The sequence below is a fragment of the Lepisosteus oculatus genome, chromosome 20 (assembly GCF_040954835.1).
Source record: "Lepisosteus oculatus isolate fLepOcu1 chromosome 20, fLepOcu1.hap2, whole genome shotgun sequence".
NCBI lineage: Eukaryota > Metazoa > Chordata > Actinopteri > Semionotiformes > Lepisosteidae > Lepisosteus > Lepisosteus oculatus.
In genome coordinates, this window is record NC_090715.1 from 10,433,867 (window position 1) to 10,449,940 (window position 16,074).

The following is a 16,074-nucleotide window of genomic DNA, read 5'->3' on the forward strand; positions in this document are numbered from 1 at the left end:
AATGAAAAAAAGCCGCTCTCCCCTGAGGTTGTGTTGTTTCAAGTGAGCGGAGCGCTCTGCCAGGGTGAGGGTTCTAACTGGGCAAGGAGGAATCCAAGCCAGGGCTCATAAAAGAAGTATTTGTGTACCAGAAAGATTTTCGCTTTTTCCCTTTTAAATCTTTGTCATTAATGACTTTAGCAAATGTGTAGTGGAAAGTGAATGGAGAGGCACTGCAGGCCTTCAAAGCTGTTCTCTAATTATTTATCCAGGATATCCCAGCCTAGAATTAGAGGCTTGGACACTATTGGCTTCTTTCTTTATTCTTTTCCTTTTCTTTTTTCTTTAAAATAAATCTTTTCTATAGAATGGCTTATCTTGGGACTTTTCTAATCCTCTGTATGAATGTTTTTGCATTGTGGAGGACAGTTCTAGCAGCTTATGAAACGTTGACTTTCCAGCCCCAGTTTAACCAGCAGCAGCTGGTTACACACATATTGAAACTGTCTTGTCATTCTGTCTTCCTTTGCCTTCAACATTTGCTTCTGTCACTATCTTCCACTCTCAATTGCTACACAAATCTTCCGTACCTTTTAGCCGAGCTACACAAGACCCTGCATCACCTCCTCTCTGCTCTTATAGCTGGAAGGCACTTTTTGTCCAATTTCTAACTTGATCAGTATCTCATGGACCTTGTGCCTTTTTTTCCTGGAATTTCCCCCTGTCATCCACTGGTCTTTGGTTAGCCACAGTAAATGTACCTCTCTCCTGCCACGTTCTCTACAGCGTTGTCTCTGCTTCAGGTTGTCCCAACCCTAACCACTAGTTTAACTGCTCTTGGTTATCATGTGCTGCAAGTCACCACAAGGTTCCTAGCCCTTGCATGTGGCTTTCGCAAGGGTGTCTGTCCCTTTAAGAATGCAATTGCAGGGATACTTAGCTAATTCCAGGTGCCTGAGCGTGCTCTGTGCTGTTTTACCAGGTGCAGTGTTTGGTCATTACTGAGGTATTTGTTTTTCAGATTACTTAAAAAGACCCTGGATTAAAGGGACATTATCCCCTTGCCTTTCCTTCTGTCAGTCCCAGCTCTGCGGGAGTGAATTAGGGAGGAGGCAGAGCCCAGTACTGGGGGGGGGGGTTTGTATTGAGTGTTACACTTCTAACTTTCCCACTGTAACATCCTAAAAGTCCCAGCTAAACTTCTGTTTTATACGGCTTGTTTTTGAGCAGAAAGAGCAGAGGCCTTGTTTTTAGAAAATTACGTTACAGGTTAATTTAAACGGTTCAAGTGCTGTCGAGTTTCATTGTTAGGATGCTGCACGCCAGGGTCAGAGAGCAGAGAAAGGGGCATATCAAGGCTCCATATCCACAAATTTAGATTGACAAGGCATGGGGCGGTAGAGTATAGTCCCTGTTCTTCTCACTGCTGTCTAAAGTGACATTGACAAACATTGGTCAATTCCGTCTTGCAGATTTAATGCTAGTGTTCTTAGATATACAGTAAGCGTCTGGTCTGCTCTGTCCTGGCCTCCACCCCCAGCCCCCCCTCCCGGCTCACACAGCCAGAGGAGACCGGGGCAGGGCAGGGAGGCCCATTGTCACTGCTCCAGCACGAGTCCTCCTGGAAACATTTACACAGAGCCCAGCGATTATCATAATAAACAGTTTTATCATCGGCCTCCCAATCAATAATGCGGCTTCTTAAGGTTTAATATTTCAATGATATTGATCACCTTAACAACTCTGTTTGCGGTGGGCTTGCCTTAACCACTCGCATGCTGGAGCAGATGTAGGCGAGCTGGCAGCCCTTACCAAAGCTGTGAGCGGTGCACCTGCAAGGGTCGGTGATATCGGCAGATTAGTGATGAATTGACAGCCTGGAGCAACAGCACACACTGGATTTGTGGCATTAAACTCTTTTAAGAGATGGGGCTCATTTTCGATAAGGCGTTATTGGTATTTTTTATTGGCTTTTCTTCAAGACATTCCAGCTTCACATTGCAGAGATTATGAAATAACTTGAGGTTAGCCCTTGCTTCTTCAAAGGCAGTCTCGAAACGTGGGGAAAGAGCACATTTGAAAGAAGGATGGCTCTTAAGTAATGCTAAAAGGCTAAGGGACAGGTTATATTGCTAGTACTGTTCATGTTCCTTGTTGGAAAGCTGTTCTGTTTACCAGTTCATATGGCTACTGATCATTTATAAAGAAAAACTCATAATACCCAAAAAAGTGCTGCTTGTGGTTTAAACTCTAGTTTTTTCTTCTCCTGTTGCTAAGTTGAAAAAAAAAAATGACGGAAAACAAAAAAGCTAAACAAGCAAAAACTCCTGTAGTTAGCAGATTTCACTTCCAGCTTTGCTACAGAAAAAAAGGCCTGCTTCCCTGAGATATAAATAGCTGAGATTTAATAATTAGCAAAAACGAAAGCGTGGTGTCTGGCTGACTTTGATCTGCATGTCTCACACTTTCCAGTGACCTTCTGTTTGAAAGACAAAATGAAGTAGATAATTTTGCGTGCGTGTATTTGTTTCAGCTTGTATACATTATACAGGGTTACCTTTAAAAAAGCCGATACCCAGATAAGAGAAAAAATCATGATTTGACACCTTTCTGTCTGTAAGTAAAGAGCCTGAACGTCTGCAGACATTTTGTGTCTTCTGTTTTATTTCCCACCTTTCTTACAAAAAAGGCTACTGCCACAGAGGCAATCCACTGTGTCTGTGTTTCACACATCCTGAACACAAGCCAAACAACATAAACAAAGGTGAAGGTCAGTGTATGTTTTTTCCCCATTCCATTCAAACTGCTGAATATCGTATGGTTGACCTACAGCTTTTTCCATGCAGTATCAGCACAATCCATGGGGCAGCAGTATGAAGCAGTGGTTAGGGTCCTGGACCCTTAACTGGAACCTTTGAGAAAAGTACTTGCAACCCAATTGTTAATTGCTAATATAAATGATTGCATATGTTAAGCTGCGTGGGATGAAAGAATCTTCCAAAATAAAAAATGAAAACAAGCCATGCTATTGTTTTCAAACACCAGGATGCCACTGTATCTTCCAACTGAAAAGCATGACCATATAGCTGGAGTTGGGAGTCCAGTTCTTTTTTAGAATCAGTGGCCTGATGTCAAGCCTTCTGACCTGTGCTAAATCTGCTCCTGGCTGGTCAAGGTTAATGCTTTTCCATTGGTGACTTCCTGGGGGCCATCCAGCCCTGCCATTGATTCTTGGGCTGTGTTCACAGGTGAGGCTGGCGGATGGCAGGGCCCTCCTGGTAATCAGCCTAATCAGTTCGAAACAGGATTAACAGGAACAGACTTGTGCAGATCACAGGCAGCCTAGTTATCACTGGAACAAGGGCCTTGGTAGCAAGGAAAGAAACGTGGAACTGGCTGGCTTCATTTCAAGCACACGGATCTACACACAGATACTCACACACCCTCACAAACACACCATACTCCCACCCCTGCTGTGCTCTGGCGTGCGCAGAGCTTGGTGTATACGCCAGGTTGCCCCGGGGCGAATGCAGGGTTTGCGGTATGAGTGTGATTGCCTATCTCTGATTATACATCAATACCTTTATCCCTGGGATAATTTATGCATTTATAGAACACAAAGCTTTTATCTAAACGAATCACTGGGGACAGCGCTGGGAAATAATACACTTTGTGTTTCTATGAAGGATTATATAAAAAAATTGCTGGCGGCTACTTTAATAAGAGGTTATTTTTGTTAGAGTTATTAAAATGGTCTTTTTTTTTTTTGTTTTACTTGACACTTTCCAGAAACTTTAAATATTGCCAGTATTTCAGTATTTTAGGACTGGTGCCCTTAACAGTTTAGGGTTTAAACACAGAAAAAAAAAACAGAGACCTTAAATCTTAAACCAGTAAGGTCCTTAAACCAATAAACTGCTTTTTAAAAACAAACAGAGTGCCCTCCGAACGCGTCTTTAACCTAGCTGTGTTTTTTGTTGAGTGCTAGCTGTAGCATGATAACGTGAACCTCCTCTAATGTGCACTCCCTGTCTGTCTCTGTTGCCCCACACACTGGCTGCTAATTGGCGAGAGGCTTCGAGATTCCTGCTGTGTGCTCTCTGCCTTGCCTTGCTTCACCACCCCACCAGCTTTCTTTTTTTTACCAGCTTTCCCAAGAACTGTGTAATTAACCCGGAGCTAATTAACAATTTCTAATTACACCACAGTACTGTTTCTATCACACGCTCTGAAAGTGTGGAGACAGTCTGCCGCCCTGCTTCACTCAGCTGTGCTGACTTTGAACCTGGCTGGGCTGTGATTGGTCCAGCTGTGAGCCCCCTGAGCTGACACTGCCCAGGTCACAGTGTGGTTTTGATCTGATTGGTCCCCTCAGAAGCTGCTGTCGGTCTGGATTGGTGAATCGCCACACCTGTGATCTGATAGGGATGACCATGACTGTCTGACACTGTGCGTTTTTAAAGTGACAATGCTGTTTTGTTCTCGTGGATTTGTTAGAAAAACAATTTGGAATTCCTTTTTTTGAAATAGTTCTGCACCCAGAAAAGGCTGTGCACCTTGAAAACGACATACAAGCATTCACACACATGCACCTAGAAACATTAAAAACAACACCTCACCTCAATAACTTAATAGACTTTGTTGTGTTTTTAATGTCTCTCAGAACACAAATGGTAACATATTATTTTTGCCATGAAAGAACTTTTACAATGGCGTCTCATTACTGCAATCATGCAATATTAACAGGGGTTTTACAGGGCTAGATTTTCAGTATCATATTCTAAGGGATGGGCTTCTTTGGTCTGGAGGCTGAGAGCCGCTGTTGTTGCTGGTGAAGCTGTAGTGGCAGTGGGAGAGCTGCTCTGTGCCCCTCATTCCTGAGGTATCGCAGTCCTGATGTGCCAGCAGCCACACAGCAGTGAGCTCCAGCCCCCTACCACCCCCTCCCTATCGGCCCCAACTTCCAGTCCCGTCAAAACCACAGCTATTTCTGTTCGGCAGACTGATAGCTAGAACTGAAGATCATTGATTTTACGGGAAGCCGTGTTTACAGACTGAGTGCCATCGACCTGAGTTGACTTTTTGCCTCCTGAAGTAGGAGCTGGGGCTGCACGGCCCCGGTTGTATTAAGCGGTGAGGAGGAGAAAAGGCACGCCTGAGATTGTAGTGGCCTTCGCTGCTTTGGTTGCCATTGGCCACATTATTATCAACTGCTAGCATCAGATTTTTACAAGCAGTCCGTGTGCAGCTTCAGATCTGCAGAGGGAGGCCATTCATTCCTTTGGAATTATGACAAAGGATCGATTACATGGTCTGTGATTGCTTGACAGTGCAAAATGATTTTAGAAAATACATCTTTTTTTTTGGGGGGGGGGGGTCTTCACGCAGGTTCCCCCCCCCACACACACACTTTTTATCCTGTTCCCAAACGTTGTTTTTCGAAAGACACCTTCTGTAGCTGTCTTGGTATCTCGGCGGGTGCGGTGGTCTTGTAGTGTGACTGTACACTACAGGACCGGGGGGGGGAGGGGTATTAAAAGTAGGGGGAAGGCGGAATCGCTTGGTCCTTATCTCGGGTCCTGTGAGGAGGGCTGAGGCTGGTCTGTGGCCTGCAGTCTGAGCCAAGGCTGTTGTGCTGAGAACACTGTGTAGCCACGTTGTTAATCTGTACCTGCAGTAGATTCACTTGGGTTGATCTTTTATGATTGGGTGCCCGTTTTTTAATTTAAAAAAGTCATAAAAGTTGATTTAATGGATCCTGTTGGAAGTGATTCTGAAGTACAGAAATTTGTGTATACGTGTGTCTGCATTTATTATATACACACAATTAATTGGGAGAGCTTTGCAGGCAAGCCCTTTTGCTTAGCCTGAGGAGTACAATGGTTTTTCTATCAATAAACATGTCCCCTGTGCAACATCAAAGGCCTTCTGCTTTATCAATAGGAACCCTTCCTTCCCACATTTTCCTGTAACTTGCTAAGCATTTATGCCATTGATTTTTCAATAAGCGTACTAACCCTTCAGTGACCAGGATGCGGGATGGCTGAATCTTAAAAGGTAAAGCAATGTCCCAGCTTGTGAAGTGGGGGATGGAGGTGCCTCCCAGTAAAGCTTTGTCCTGTGTTCTGATTCCCCTGAATCAGGAGGGAGAGAGGGGGAGAGGAGCACTCTGGGAGGTGCTCAGCTGGATCTGGGCTGGGAGTTAATTCCCCACGAGAATTCATATATCCCCTGTCCTCAGGGATCATGCCCTAGCCCTAAGGCAGGTTATTCTGGATGCTTATAATGAGCTGGGTTCTTATAAAAGCAACCTCTGTTTTCATTTACTTCATGACCCACTGGTAAATCCTGGTTAATGTAAGTCACCATATAAATACCAACAAACTCCTCTTTAGCCCTTTGGTTAAAATAAGAGACGAATCCCTCCGACAGACACCGTTCTTTATATCGTCCTACAGTACGTCCATTACTTTCCAGCAGTGCAAGAAATTCGTATTGTGTTGTGGGAATATTTCCATCTCTGGTTGGCTGCTTTGTCAAAGTAATCACAGAACCGAACCCAGTTTTCCTGTTCGTCCCCATTTCTGTTACGGACATTTGGCGGGATAATATCATGCTCGTGTTTTTGCAGAATGGGAAACTCCTACGACGGAAAGAGATGGACAGGTGGAGCAAGCTAGAACCTTTTGCAGGTAGACAGAAGCCACCTGTCCAAATAGATTAGGCAGTTCCTGAGGGCCGCGCTGATGGGAAAGTGAGACCAGTGCGTGGGCACAGCTGGGTATCCCCAAGGGCTTATTCTGTGGACAGTGTTGAGACTGAAAGCAGCGAGAAGCTTTCTTTAAAGAAGACTGGCTAATTGTTTTCTCTTTTGTCTTTTGGAAGGGCTCTGCTAGGGCAAGGCTCTGCATTGATGTTTATTCCCAGAGTTCTGGAATCCTGCCCTTTATTCTTAGGGATTATCTTTTTGTGAGAGTGTGGGCTTGTTTTGGCTTCATTTAGTGTTTTACTTCCTTGCCGTTGTTTTTTCCTCAAATCACCTAGTACAGTAAACATCACTGCAGGGCTGCAATTAGAGTTTCTGTGTTGGCAACAATAATGTAATAAAAGGTTGCGTAACTGTGGTGGAGAATGCCGAATGAAGTATGTTTAGTTTTCGTCTATCAAGGTGCAAAGATGACAGCGGTACCTCGCAGAGAAGAGAGATTTAGGACCGCTTGTTAATTTGTGTAGTAATAATGTGGAGGAGCTGAGATTGGAGCATTCTACCTTACCCTAATAGCTGAGACCTTGCAGTCTCTGTGCACAAAAATCCATTGATTTATTACTTTGAATTGGAGTCGATAAACACAGCAAGCAGAGAGCAGTGACAGCTTATTTCTTCATACTCAAAATAGCTTGTACTTCCTCGTGTTTCTTCGTCAAGGTGTCTTGCACAGCAAATCTCATTTGTTTATTGGAGACATTAAAGGCTTTCCTACTTTAAACAGGTGTCACTTAGTTAACATAAGTACTACAGACAAACAGTATTAGGCCATATTCCCAGGCCCGTTGGCGGCAGGAAGACTCCTGACAGTACTCTTGAGCATCAATAACCAGCATGGGTTATTGAATTAGATCTATTTGTTTGTAAAGAGTAATCTTGTTTAGCACGAACTGAGGACGTGGCGTGCTGACTCGTGTAGCTTTCGGATGGGTTGAGGCTCGGCGAAGATTTGAAGGAAACGGTTTCTCTCGTGTCTGCTTTCTTACCCAACACCAAAGAGGGGCCGTGACCATTTTTTCTCTGTCTTGAAGCATGTCATTAAAATTATAGAACATTAACTTGATTTCTTGTGTCTTTATGGCACGCGAATGAAGTTGAAAAGAGAAATGCCAAGTTTACGATGTTACTTTATACAGTGTCAAGATGCTGTGCTTTACTTTGGCCTTTCTGGTGAACAAAACATTACAGTTCACAAAATGTTTAGTTGGTTCAGGTCCCGGCTGTCTGTGTCTTTGCCCAGTTACAGCCTCGCTCAGTAGGCTACAGCCAGGACATTCTGTGTTTGAGCTTGGTTGGCTCCCTTGTTCAGTTTCCTTTTCCTTTAAATGTAATAATCTAAACTGAAGTCTTGTTTTAATCACCTGTGCAGATAGTAGTCTTAGATCCTAGTGAAGTTAAAAGGTATTTTTACAAAATACACTGCTTAGGTCAAGTCAGGCTATGAAACTGAGAGGTAAAAACAATTGAGTGGCCTACAGATGAGTTGAATAGAAGACGCTTGTTTATGTATGAGGCACATCTGTCAGTCTTTCCGCTTTTGAATATTCAGCCAGCAGACTGAATGCAGTGGACATAGGTCCTGGTTTCATTCATACCGAATGCTTTGTCTCTAAGCGTGCTTCACAGATATTAAAGTATCAGTGCTTGCTCTGTCCCTTGCTTAATCTGTAAAACAGGTGGCTAAACATTCTTTGCATTCTTTCTGTATTCCCAGCTAATGTAAGTGAAACAAATGTCGAAATCATTTCATTCGATATCGAAAGGACCAAACCACAAATGGTGACAGAGTGCAAATATGTAATGTGTTGACACAAAATGGCCGTCACCTGAAGTGTGGCCTCTCTTTCAGTATGATCCTCCTGGACAGGCATTTGTCGCAAGCTCTGGGAAGACAGTGGGCGATGCTTTTAAACAAAAACCCTAAAAATTCCATAAGGCCTTGTCCACACCTGCCAACTGACTACTTTTGAATTTATTTTGTGCGTAGGTAATTACCCAAGAAAAATGTTTAGGTAGCCTATTTAGTAAGAACGTAACTTCCAATGCTGGATTATTCAGGTTAAATGGGGAATATAGAAATCTGCCAATGTAATGAGAAACTATTGAAGATCGTAAAAAAAATAAAGGGATTAATTTGGTTCCAGAGGCTGGAGGGAGCTGCCTTATTTTCAACAGGATTCTTGGATAACGAGACACTGTCAATCCTTCTTCTCCGACCGTATCCATTTATGCAGGAAAAAAAGAAATAGTGTCTGCACACGCCTGAAATTTGCATCCCTAAGTAAATAAGTAAATAAATCAAGTGGAGGCAGAGAATGTGCTAATCAGCTGGGACAGAACGCAGTGCTGTGCCGGGAAACTTTGCTCATGTAATATTCAGCATTCAAGGTTAAAGGCCAGACGAGAGTTATTGGTTTCAGTCCGGTCACCCCCCTTAATCAATGTTGCCTGCATCCCTTTAATAAAATTATTAGCTCAGCAGTATCTCTTGCTATCATTTTATCTCCTTGTTGTTTTAAATTCCTGCCTGTGCTTTGCCTTTTTGAAGCTCGGGGCACTGCTAACCTGAACACAGGGCCACGTTTATTATTTTAAACTGGGGATGCACAGGGGTGTTCAAATCACATTTAACAGAGCTGTTTATTGACAGTGAGGTTGGAACACAGCTGGTACCAGAGTCAGCTTATCTGTGTTTTTGGGATAGCAAGTTTATTGCCTTTTAAGAGACCTTGCCTTCTGTACTCTTGTGTATACATACAATTTTTTAAGGTTTAATTGAAAATATTATCAAGCAAAGGAGCATAGGTTAGGTTTTTTACATACTGTACTCAAAGCATTATTATTTCCAAGTTTTGTTTTAATATTTATCAAAGACCATCAAAAAGTAAAAAGCTTTTAATATAACATTGTCAAAATAGCACTGTGCTATACAGAGGCTTAAATTGGGAATTTAATTCAAAGTAATGCAGCATTTGTACCTACACTAACTATTGTTAAATCACAGAAATTACTGCTACCTATAGTCACTGTTTCATTGTTTCTTAGCATCTTCTTGAGTTAGAAGTTTGGATCTTTAGTTATATTTTTGGATCTTTTTGATTTTTTGTTCAGTGCTTCATTAAAATTGGAAAAATTAAGAGTGAAGCAATATTTAAGTCAGGAGTGTTGTTTGGTAGGTGAAGATGAAGGATTGCAGTTGTTGATATTGCTGGAAGATGAATCTTAGGTGGCTTATTAGTGGTTGTCTGAGGCTCTGTTCTTAAGCACCCAATCAAACATAATGAGCACTCTGTCATTTTTCCAATTAGATCTCACACGTTTGTCTCACACTCAATATAGTATACATTAAGGAATGTTCTATGGCTCCTATACATAGATGGTCCATTTATCAGAGTGTCTCTGTTATTTGATTTCAGTGTAGATCATTATGGAGCTCCCAAATGTCAAAATGATCCATTGGAAACTTGTTTTCTCTATTTTACAAAACACCTGACACGCAACTTTACATTTTGTGTGCACTGCTACATGTTTTGGTTTCTTCCTTAAACATATAAAAACCTGGAAAAAATGGAAATCAGTCGGCATCCAAGTTATATGACTTCCCCCGTCTCTCTCTTTCTGCTTCTCAGGCCTGGATGCGATGAACGCCTCATGTAGGCATCAGCATGGAAAGCTGTGAGTCTCCCGCGGTTTCTGGGACAGACGATGGGCTCGCCACCTCCTCCTCCCAGCAACAGCAGCACCCTCCGCAGCCCTGGAACGATCACTCTAACGTACAGGTCCCTCCCAGCAACCAGACCCATTCCTTGGAGCCCCTATCGCTCTCGGCGCCCTATCCTTCCCAGCACCAGGCTCCTAATGTTCCCCGTGAGGGTGTGAGAGAGCAGCAGAGGCCCGCGCCCCCAGCCCCCAGCGAGAGCTCTGCGGCAGGGCAACACCCGTCGAGGCGAGAGGGCATTGAGGAGCAGGAGGAGGAAGTGGGTAGCTGCGGAGAGGAAGACGATGAAGACTTGGAGGACTTGGAAGAAGAAATGGAAATCGATGGCTGTTTCCCAAGTCTGCAGCCCTTCCAAGGAGTACCCATGGCTCCGGGAGGAGGGATGCCAACTCTCCTGCGCCAACAGGCACGACGGAGAGGGGCGACAGAGAGCGGGAGTGAGGAAGGAGAGGAGGAAGAGGAGGAGGACAGCAGTGATGTGGAGAACCTGGCTGGAGAGATTGTCTACCAGCCCGACGGCTCAGCCTACATCGTGGAGAGCCTCAGCCAGCTGATCCAAAGTGGTGGGGGGGTGGCACCCGGCCTGCTCCCCACAAACTCTCTCCCCAGCACGGGGAAGCCGGGCGAATCTGCCGGGACCTCTTCCTCGGTCTACCCTCAGATCATCAACACGTTCCACATAGCCTCGTCTTTCGGAAAGTGGTTCGGCTCCTCAGACCAAGGCTTCCCCAATACCTCAACCCTGGCAGGCCTGAGTCCTGTCCTGCACAGTTTCCGCGTCTTCGATGTGCGGCACAAAAGCAACAAGGATTACTTAAACAGCGACGGGTCTGCCAAGAAGTCCTGCGTATCCAAAGATGTTCCCAACAACGTGGATTTCTCCAAATTCGATGGGCTGGCCCTCTATGGCAAAGGCAAGCCCATCCTCATGTGTTTCCTCTGCAAGTTGTCCTTCGGCTATGTGCGCTCTTTCGCCACTCATGCTGTGCATGACCATCGCATGACCCTGAGCGAGGATGAGCGCCGGCTTCTGGGGCATAAACACGCCTCTGCTATAATCCAGGGCATTGGAAAGGACAAGGAACCCCTTATCAGCTTCCTGGAACCAAAAAACAAGAGCTCCCCTGCACCTCCTTCCCTGGTGCCCCTTAGCTCTGGGCAGAACTTCTATGGCACATTTAGTGGGGTCCACTTAGAGGCAGGGAGTAGTGGTGGAGGTAGTGAAGCCCTCCTTAACAAAGACTCCAATGCGGGCCCCCAGCAAGCCCCATTAGGTCCCATACTAACACTGGGAGGGCTTGGCAGCCCCAAGCCGCCCTTGCTTACCTCAGCCCCAGGCCCTGCCAAAGACTCCAGCTCCCCGCCCGAGCAGCGAGGGAGAGCAGAGGGGCCTGCTGGGAAAGAGGGAACACGAAGGGGGGAGGATGAGGAGAGGGAGGTAGGGGAGGGCGAAATACTCTTGCCGAGCGAGGAAATGGGCTCGGAGGAAGAGGAGGAACTGTTATTAGAGGAAGAGGATGATGAGGAAGAGGGCACTGCGGTGGCCTGCGGCAGTAGTAGCAGCAGCGGCGGAGAAGGGGGGGAACTGGCTGTCTCAAACCAAAGCATTTCCAAATCTCCTTTATTAATGCCTAGTAGCGCTCTCCAGCCTTCCGCCTGCCCCTCTGTGGCCAGCCCCACGCACAACAGCAAAGCCCCCAACTCAACTTCCTCTTCCTCTGTCAGGGTGTTTGAAGGGGGGGCGGCTGTAGATGGTGGGGGGAGGACCTCAGAGCTCCCTTTGAGCTTTAACTGCCAGGGCCCCGCTCTCCCTGCGGGGGTGGCGGCAGCAGCAGGTAGAGGGGGTGAGGATGATGGGGCGGCATGCCCTCCTGCTGCCACCTCGGCCCCTCTCGCCTCCAGTGCCGCCACAGATGAAAGTGCCAATCGAGATAGTGCCACAGCTCCTGAACCAAATGAAAGCCCAGCTGAGGGAGAAGAAGACAGTGGGGCTCTCCTGCACCATCACCACCTTCACCACCATCACCACCATCACCACCTCCACCCCTCGGCCCACTCCCACAGCCACACACACCCGCACCCGGGAGCGACCTGCGAGCTGTCGGGGGCCGGCGAGTGCCCCCAGAATGCCGCGGCTGGAGGTGGCGGAGGCAGTGGGGTGGAGTGCCCCAAATGCGACACCGTGCTGGGATCCTCCCGCTCCCTGGGCGGCCACATGACCATGATGCACTCCCGCAACTCGTGCAAGACTCTCAAGTGTCCCAAGTGCAACTGGCACTACAAGTACCAGCAGACACTTGAGGCCCATATGAAGGAGAAGCACCCGGACCCAGGAGGCTCCTGTGTCTACTGCAGCACTGGGCAGAGTCACCCTCGCCTGGCCCGGGGAGAGAGTTATACCTGTGGCTACAAGCCTTTCCGCTGTGAGGTCTGCAACTACTCCACCACCACGAAGGGCAACCTCAGCATCCACATGCAGTCTGACAAGCACCTCAACAACATGCAGAACCTGCAGAACGGGGGTTCCATGGCCTCTGCAGGGGAGCAGGTGTTCGGACACGCCCCGGGCGGAGTGGTGGGCGTGCCCTCGGCCACACAGGCTACCGCCCATCACCCCGCCCACCACCACCACCCTGCCCAGTCCACGGCCCATGTGAGCGGAGCCTGCGGGGCCCCCTCCCCCACCAAGCCAAAAAGCAAGCCCACGTGGCGCTGCGAGGTGTGCGATTATGAAACCAACGTGGCCCGCAACCTGCGCATCCACATGACCAGCGAGAAGCACATGCACAACATGATGCTGCTTCAGCAGAACATGACCCAGATGCAGCACGGCCGCTTGGGCCTGGGAGGCCTGCCCTCGCCCTCTGAAGCCGAGCTCTACCAGTACTACCTGACGCAGAACATGAGTCTACCCCCAGGCCTCAAGATGGACACCACAGGGGCCGACGCCCAGTTCCTGCTGGGCGGCTTCCAGCTTGACCCCAACATGGCCGCCCTGGCACCTGCACTTGGTGAGATCACTATATCGAACAACGGGAACCTGAACAGTCCCGCTTCCTTGCCGTGCTCTAAATTGGCCCCTGCTTCTTGCCACTCCAATAAACGCCTTATCGTAAGAACCTAAAAATGTTAAAGAGCAGGTTTATCATGGGTGGGATTGCCCAGATTGCTAAATGTAGGTTATTTCTTTGCAAGCTCCATAGGTCCAGTACTCAAATATATGTAGTCTAGACTGAAACATTTTATAGGACAAACCTGGGTTGGTTCTTTGTAAAAACACATTGACTATTTTTCAAAGAATGTTGCAGTGCTAACAAATTTCATTGCGCTGACTGCAGGTTAAAGAAGGGTTTTTTTTCAGGTCATTTCAGAAAGAATGAAAAATGAGGCAGACGAAACCACTATTTCAGACCGAGGCTGTAGTCAGAAGCGGCGTTTTGGGCATTAGAAAACCAGCTCCCCCTTTTCCGATGCCCTTTTGTTAATGTGCCCCTCTTTATCTAAAGAATCAGTTGAATATGGGAAGCTCTGGAACAGAAGAGGTTAATTGAGCCAAGTATACACAGACGTTCTTGCTCCCTTTCATATTTGGCAGAGCGACTTGTTCTGTCCCTGCCTGCTGCCCCAGGGCACACCTGCCCTGCTGAACTCGGCACAGTTTCTTTTGTTGCCAGCAGTGGAAGAGAAGAGAGCACGACAGCCCCCCCCCCCCGTGGAGCTACTTCAAACAGGACAGCACTGCGAGGCGTGCTCTTGACTTCACGCCACTTCCTGGGCTTTCTGTGCTCGCTAGTGCGTTTACCTCCGTAGCCCTGCCGGGTGTGCTCCTCTGTGCCGGGATGTGCTTCCGGAATCGGAGAGCGCCCCTGTCTCCCAGTTCCCATCTTCCGAACCTGAGAACGTCTGTTTCATTCAAACCCCATTACTGAAACCCTCTCTGTAATCTGCACTGCACTCCCAGCAGCACTCAGGCCTGTGGGCGGGGCTGTCACCCGAACTCTGTAGTATAAGTGTGACAAAATCAATGCATTAAAAAAAGTCTGTTATTAAAGGAAAGTGGATACTGCACAAATCTAAAAAGGGCTTTTTAAAGCTAATTCTGAAGGAAGACGTTGCATCTTAACAGAGCTGGGGCGGTGGTTTCTTGGTTCATGTCAAGGTTGATAGTGCAATACAGCTGAAGGGTTTCTAGCACATTAAGCTGATGAGAAAAGATTTTATTGCATTGTAATTCTTTAGTGGTGAATGCAGATCACCTTTTAACTCCCAATGTATAAATCCCTCAGAGTCTTTCTAACACTTTGGACAAAGTGCTTCATTCTGTGAAGCCTTATATTTTTATATGGGTTATAATATCTGGGAAATTCAAGCTTAGGAGCTGTTATCTTGATTGTCCCGGTATAGGCTAGTGAATGGCTAGGACAGTGCTGCAGAGTGTTATACAGGTTTCCAGAAACATTGCTCCTTTTGTATGTCACTGTTTTGAAACAGCTGCTTTAGTCTGCAGCGGATTTTTAAACTTATAATTGCAGTAATAAATTTTATCTTGGTCAAGAAAAAAAAACCCAGTCAGGGTATTTCTTTTGCAGTGTTGTGCGTGCCAGTTACAATCCCAAAGTTTGTACAGACTTGTCTCGGACTGTCGCAAGTTCAAAGACATTAACAAGAATTGATTGCTGTGACTAATTCTTTTTTTTCTTTTCTGCCATCTGGTTAATTTTCCTGCAAATGTTTAATAAGCATGTTACAGAACAGTACTGACGGGGGTTTTGAGACTTTTCTCTGAAGGGGTTGGAGCCTCCTAGATAAGCGCACGTGCAGTCACACGTTCACAAACACACACACACACACACCAGCACACAAAAGAAATTATTTTCAGTTTTACCCAACACATCCAGTTTGGGGGTCTCTGACATGACCCGCGAATCTGTTGTTGTTTTTTTAAATCCAGCCTCTGCAGACATTTCAGTTTTTATATTACATATATTTATACAATATATTATATTAATATTAATATTGTAATTTCTTTGAATAAAGAGATCACAAATCCTGACCTCACGCAGTCTAACCTGAAGTCTCATCCTAATCCTCAGCACTGAAGAAGGGCACTGTGACTAAGTGCCTTTAGGCTCTAAGTATTGTGTGCTCTGCCCTGCTTTGTTGTTGAACACTAAACTTCAAGACAAAGACACTTAGAGAGCATCTTTTCAAAATATTAAATACACACATTATATATTACAGCCTTAGTCGTCATTCAGAGCACACTTTTTGTTTAAGATTTAATTTTACCACTATTTTCCCAATTACAAAGGACTTATAAAGGATTTTGGTTTTTCATGTTTTCCACACATAAACCTTTCCCTTTGCTGTGTCTCTGTAGTATGAAGTAGAAGAGATTAAAATTCAGGTGTATGAAAGAGCAGCTGTAGTGTACTAGCATACTTACTAAGGGCTGCAATGCTATGCTAATGTCAAGTCCTAAAACCAGACTGAACTCTGCACAAAAACCTAACTTTGTTTTAAAGTTCACAAGAACAGAAATTGCGTGAAAACGAGAGGTTTATGATTGAATAGTTTTGTAGCTGAACACCTTCACATAATATCAGTAAAC

At 45.9% G+C, this 16,074-nt stretch overlaps 1 protein-coding gene across 9 annotated transcripts in view; it reads left to right on the forward strand.

The window, feature by feature from the left end:
* zfhx3b (zinc finger homeobox 3b) overlaps positions 1-16,074 on the forward strand; it is a 250,260-nt gene that overhangs the window by 125,062 nt on the left and 109,124 nt on the right. For all 9 annotated transcript variants that reach the window (XM_015368057.2, XM_015368065.2, XM_015368066.2 and 6 more), the window contains one exon: positions 10,375-13,474. In XM_015368057.2, coding sequence (XP_015223543.1) covers positions 10,411-13,474 — 3,064 coding nt within the window. In that variant the 5' untranslated portion in view covers positions 10,375-10,410. The remainder of the gene's footprint in view (positions 1-10,374; positions 13,475-16,074) is intronic.